At 37.5% G+C, this 6,150-nt stretch overlaps 1 protein-coding gene across 1 annotated transcript; it reads left to right on the forward strand.

Moving 5' to 3' along the window:
* Positions 1-439: 439 nt before the first annotated feature.
* Positions 440-1,574, forward strand: LOC145632810 (uncharacterized). The gene is made up of 3 exons (XM_081685144.1): positions 440-1,160; positions 1,272-1,381; positions 1,464-1,574. Exons 1-3 carry the CDS (start codon positions 440-442, stop codon positions 1,572-1,574), a joined length of 942 nt encoding a protein of 313 aa, XP_081541270.1.
* The last annotated feature ends 4,576 nt before the right edge of the window (positions 1,575-6,150 follow it).

The following is a 6,150-nucleotide window of genomic DNA, read 5'->3' on the forward strand; positions in this document are numbered from 1 at the left end:
CTCCCCATGACATCATCACACAACAAAGTCAAGCCCAACCACAAACCCAATCTTTGATACCTCCCTTGCAAAACATAAGTGAGTTTGGGACTAGGACTACTTTAGGTGAGGGTATTCTTCTAAATCTTCTAGAGTGTCAGCCTTTTTCCAAAAGAGATTACCTAGGACAATTGCTAAGTGAAAGGGGATTGTGATTAGCAATAGTCAAAGTGGGGGAGGGATTGAACAGAAACCAGTGGAACATAATAGGAGAAGGGCTATGGCTGTTAGTTTAAGTGAAGATGATATGGACACTACTCTGGTGCCATTTGACGATGAAGATGATAGTGAAGATGATGGCTACATACCTACTGGTGTGTCAGATGAAGAGTTGAGTGGTGAGTCATATAATGTGAGTTTAGATGATGAAGAAGACTAACCTAATGATGAGTATGGGCCCATGGTTGAAGACAGCTTTGACCCTTTTGAAGATGAACATTTTGAGTGTGAGAATGAGCAAGACAATTATCTAACTAAGTTGTACAACAATGGAGAAGTGTATATTGATGAGGGATTTGGGAAGATAGTTTTGAAGCCTTGGCAGTTGTTCATGGATAAACAACACCTCGGGGATGTGGTGAGGGATTACTACATTCAGTGTGGTTTTTTAGTAGTTATTCACTTTGCCAGCAACAAGAGATATTATGCTAGGTGCTCAGATGTGAACTGTGGGTGGAGATTGCATGCTTCTGTGCTTTCAGATGGTACAACTTGGGCAATCAAAAGCATACAAAGCCCAGAGCATACTTGTGCAAGACTTGAGACAAGAAACAGCATGGTGAATGTGAAGTGGACAATGAGGATTTTACTTGAAGACCTCAGGGCAAACAATGATGTCCTTGCAAAGGCTCTTAATCAACTATTGTGGAAAAGATATGGAGTGACCACAACACAAAGCACATTGTACAGGGTTAGGACAAAGGCTTTAGTGGAAATTCATAGTGGCCATGAAGTTTCCTACCAAGAATTGCCAAGGTACTGTGATGTTATCAAGGAGCTAAACCCTAACTCATTAGCTTTCTGTGCATGGAACAATGTTGGTCCTGACAGACCTATGGTGTTTAGTTCCATATTCATTGCATTTAAAGCTGCACTTGATGGGCTGAGTGCTGGGTGCAGAAGTCTGGTTAGGGTAGATGAAGCTCATCTAAAGGGCAACTATGGTGGGGTTTTACTGTCTACAATTGCTCTTGATGGAAATAATGAAATTTTTCCTATATAATGGGAAATAGTTGGTGCAAAAGATGCAGACGGTTGGAAGTACTTTCTATATCACTTGAAAAATGCTCTACAACCAAGTGGAAGGGGTGATGATTGGTGCATCATCAGTGATAGGCAGAAGGTATATTAGTTCCCCTTAAATTCTATACTTTGATTATGCTACAATATAGTGTGTTTACCTAACATATATATCATTTGTGCAGGGTATTAATCTTGCAATTTCTGATATTTGGCCAAAAGTGGGCAGAAGGTATTGCTGCAAGCATTTGGTCAAGAATTTTAAGAAGGAATTTCCTGGGTTGTTGATGTTTTAACTGTTTTGGAAGGCTGCTTGAGCTTACAATCCATTCACATTCAAGAAAGCAATGAAGGCATTGCAAAAAGCCAATCCCCTAGCTCTAGTTTGGCTCTCAAAGCTTGGACCACAGTCAAGATGGTCAAAGCATGCCTTCAATCCAGCTGTGAAGTGTGACAACAACAAATCTAACTTTGTTGAAAGCTTCAATTCCACCATGGGCATTGATAAATGCAGACCAGTGCTAACTCTGCTCGAAGGTAATTAACTAACCTTACCTACTTTGATATAGTGTTAAGATAACTAAGTTAGCACCAAATCTAATTTGATGTCATGAAATTATACTACAGGTATTAGAAGACTAACTATGGTTAGAATGGCAACCAGAGGGGAAGCATGCGAGAACTGGAGAGATGATGTTTTCCCTAACATAATGAAAAGACTTCAAGTGATTAGCCATGAATCAAGGACATGTACGTGTTTGAAATCTGGAGATGGAGAATTTGAAGTGCTTGACGGGAAGTCAGTGCTCCCTGTCAACTTAAGGGAAAAGACATGTGTGTGTAATGTTTGGGAACTGACTGGGTTTCCATGAAAACATGCTATGAGGGCAATATTGCATGATAATCAAGACCCTAGGGCCTACATTAGTGAGTGGTACTCTGCCACCAGGTACAAACTAGCTTGTGCCAACTCTATCAAGGCCATACCAGATGTAGAGCAATGGCCTGACAGTAATTATCTAGATATTTCCCCACCAGCAATGAAAAAGAGGTATAGGCAGGCCTTCTAGGAACAGGAGGAGGGAAGAGGGTGAGAAAGAAAAGGGGAAGAGGTCTAGGACTGAAAGGTGTGGAAAATGCCAGCAATTTGAGCATAACTCACAGACATGCCAAGGTGGCTTGACAAAAAAAGACAAGGCTTCCTTAGGTGAAATATCAACTGCTCAGCCAACAGAAAAGCAACCAAAAAAGCAGAAGAAGGGTGTACCAATGAGTCAACCACAACCAGCAAAAGTGGCAACATCATCACAGCCTTTAAGGGTCTCACCAAGGACAAGGTAAGGAAAGCTAAGGGAGGTGTCTCAGCATCACAGCCTGCATCTTAGTGTTTTAGGGAAATTTGTTCAAGCCAGAGCATATATTTTGAGAATTTTAAAACAGTTATGTTGCTTATAAGTTAACTGTATTTGTCACACATTCATATGGTGTGGGTTTTTTTGGATAACTTATGGATTAATGTAATGTTTTACTTTTGAAAATTCTCAATGAAATATGGGCATTATTATTAAGTAAAGACATTGCAAATAACTCACACATTGTGCATAACAATAGTAGTACCAATTTCATTCAACCATATGCATAACAAAGTACATCAGCTTTAATTCATAGCCCTAATACATAATAACCTTCGACATCAACATTCTACTTCAGCATACTCATCATTATCTAATTCATCATTTTGCAACAACAAATAACATTACAAAATACATAATCAAAGCCATCTTCACAATCAATTTGATGAAGTTCACCAATTCATCCAGCCTTGAATTAACAGCAACAAGAGCACCTTGTTCAACCTCCAATTCGTCACCAACCCTAATTATATCCTGCTCCTTCAACCAACATAAAAAATCGCATGCCCTGCACTTGTAAAAAAGTCTTCTAGGGTTCTTCGTGGTCTCTGAAACCATCACTGCAGCAACTTGGGGGGTACACAATCGCAGCGCACATGCTTGACTCAAGCAATCCAATCGTCCATGGTGATTGTCTTAGATGAGGAAGATGATCGAATGTTCTTCATTATTGGGGAAAATCGTGAAATTAGGGTTTGAATAAAAAGGGGGAAATCAATTAGGGATATATAAGGATGAGGAAATCAATTTGGAGGAGAAGTCAGATTAGTTAATTAGGGTTAAATTTGTCATTAAGTCATTGGCTAACCATGGTTAGGCTTAAAATCCCTAATTAAATCATCAATCTTACCAATGGCTTAATTTTTTAAAATATGGTTCACCAAGGATAATAATTTTTTTTACAATTTACCAAAGAGAATAATAAAAAATAGAGGTTTACCAAAGAGAATTTCCCAAAATAATTCTACATTTGAGTTATTTTTAAATAATCCGACCTTTATACTCAATCTGCTCAAAATGGTCCTGTAGACACCCATTTGTGTCTCCCCAAAACCAAACCCAGTGATGAGTACCTTTCGCGTCGAATCATAATCGAATGAAGTGAAAGTGTGGAAAGTCTAGTGTTGCGGAAAGTTTTTATCTTCTTTTCTTTTCTCTCTGTTTTTGAAAACTTTATTTTAAGAAAACAGTCAATCCCGTTTGGTTGGTCCATGATATGGGTCCAATAGTGGTGTAGTTGGATGGGGCTTGCAAAGACCTTTCCAACGATATATTATAAGCCCAATTCCGATGAATATTGAGGAAGTTATGGCCAATTTACCAAACTGGGCCCGGTTTGAGCTTTATATGCGGCCCAATGATCTAGGGGAGGGCCTAATATGATTTATCATTCCTAATGCAATTAGGAATGGTTTTAGTCTTCTAGATTCTTCTAGAAGGTTCTTTTCATTCCTAATTCAATTAGCATTGATAAGTTGACTTTTGTTGACTTTTCAGAGTTTTAATCAAAATCAAATAGCTTTTTCGAAGAAATTATATTATTTTATCCTCCAGTACGGTAAACTTATCGGATTTTCGAAAACGCGTTAAAATCAAGCTTGGCGTCCAACCCCAGGCCTTGGCGCCTGGAACCAGGCCTGGCGCTAGCCATTGGCGCCTGGCGCCAGCTCTGTTTCCTGAGCGTCAGACTCTGTTTTGTTAATTTATCTTTTTTGGCTGATTTTCTCTATAAATATCGTATTAAAAACTCCGTTTTCATTCATCATCTACATCTACATTCACCTACAATCAGTTTTCATTCATCGAGATTCATCATTCATTCATTAGCATTCTTTAATTTTCTCTTAATCATTCATCTCTCTCATTCATCTCCTCCTAAACTTGGTTTTTCTCATACAAAATTCCGCATTCGCAAGATCTAGAAACACCTAGCTATATTCGAAGTTGCCTTCGCCCTAGACGTGAAAGGTTTAATTTCTGAGGGTTTGGTCCCAAATCTCTCTTTCAATTATTTAATTTAATTGTTTGGTTTATTATTTTCCTTGAAGTTACTAACGTGTGTATTTTGTTATTAGAAAGAGGTATGAAGCATCAAAGGAAGTACTTTAATTGATTAATTAATATTATGATGTAGAAATCATGTTTATATTGTTATTATGATATTCCTAGTATCATGTTTAGGGAAAAGGTTATAATATCAAATATATTAAATATGATTGTTACGATGCTTCCTATGTTCTTTCTAATATTTATGATTGCTAGTATCATGTTAGGGTTAAAGATTTGATTTTTATTGTTTAGTGACATGCTAGGGTTTGTTATTAATCTTGTTAGTATCATGCCTAGGATCTTGCAATTGTTATGCTTTAATATTAACATGAACATGATTATGATTATAGTCGTTATAATTTATGATTATGAATATTATTATTATTATTTTGATGATAACTATTTTATTATGATGATTATGGTTATTGTATTAATTATTATTCATGATATCGATTATTTATTATGTTGTTTGATATCTATTCTTTATTGCTTGATCACCTTTTATTGCATGTTTAAAGGGAATTGGTACTTGTAATCATGCTTAATAAGATAATTAATAATCTTGTTAGGGTTAATTTGATTATAATTTCAAGTGATCGCCAATAATAGATTTATTTGTGCATTAATATTCAACCAACATAGATAAACAGGTTTAGGGTTAATCCTATTGATTGCATGTTAGTCGAAAAGCGCACATGAATACGAGCAGAATAAAGTAAAGGCCTATTATTAGGGCAGATTCAATCTCTTTTAGGTTGAATTTGTACCATCATCCCCGAACCCTTATTTGGTTCTAGACCTTATGGAGTTAACGATCTCTTGGATCGTTAAGGGGTGTAACCTTCACCTCGTGAACGGTTTACAAGTTCCTAAAAAACTTGTTGGCGACTCTTTTGCTCTATCTTCTTCCCTTTTGGACGCCACCGTACTTTAGTGTATGATCATAGTAGGGTTCGATATAGTGGGATTAAGGCTTGAATTATTCCCTACAGGTCCTAAATGACTGGTTACCTGATAAATAGGTAATTTTTTTTTTTGGTTTAAAGTATTTTTAGAAAAAGATTATTACTTAATTTTAATTAACTAGTTTAAAACTCACTTCTTTAAAACAATAGTAATAATAATTAAAAAAAACCCCAACCACCAGCCCCGACCACCTCTCCGCCCCACCATTGTTCTAGACACTAGCTCCGCCGCGCCCAAAAGGTCGTCCCAGAACGACCGGTCACCGCCCCTATTCAGCCCCTTTCATCGCCTCCAAACCACCAAACCCTAAAAATTAAACATAAATTTGCCAGTCCATACTGAAATCGCGGCATGGGAAGGAAAGGAAGGCTGAAATCATGGCATGGTGTCACGGTCCGGGAGTTTGGACCCCAAAACGTGCAGCGTGCTCTAGTCTTTTAGCGGC

This window comes from Chenopodium album, chromosome 5 (genome assembly GCF_948465745.1).
Source record: "Chenopodium album chromosome 5, dcCheAlbu1.1, whole genome shotgun sequence".
In the NCBI taxonomy this organism is placed as follows: domain Eukaryota; kingdom Viridiplantae; phylum Streptophyta; class Magnoliopsida; order Caryophyllales; family Amaranthaceae; genus Chenopodium; species Chenopodium album.

What these genes read in the sequence shown, in the direction of transcription:
- LOC145632810 (XM_081685144.1), top strand. Translation starts at nt 440, where the DNA reads ATGGTTGAAGACAGCTTTGACCCTTTTGAAGATGAACATTTTGAGTGT. An exon ending in GCTGAGTGCTGGGTGCAGAA is followed by an intron (nt 1,161 to 1,271) that starts GTCTGGTTAGGG and finishes AATGGGAAATAG; the next exon opens with TTGGTGCAAAAGATGCAGAC. An exon ending in TCATCAGTGATAGGCAGAAG is followed by an intron (nt 1,382 to 1,463) that starts GTATATTAGTTC and finishes TCATTTGTGCAG; the next exon opens with GGTATTAATCTTGCAATTTC.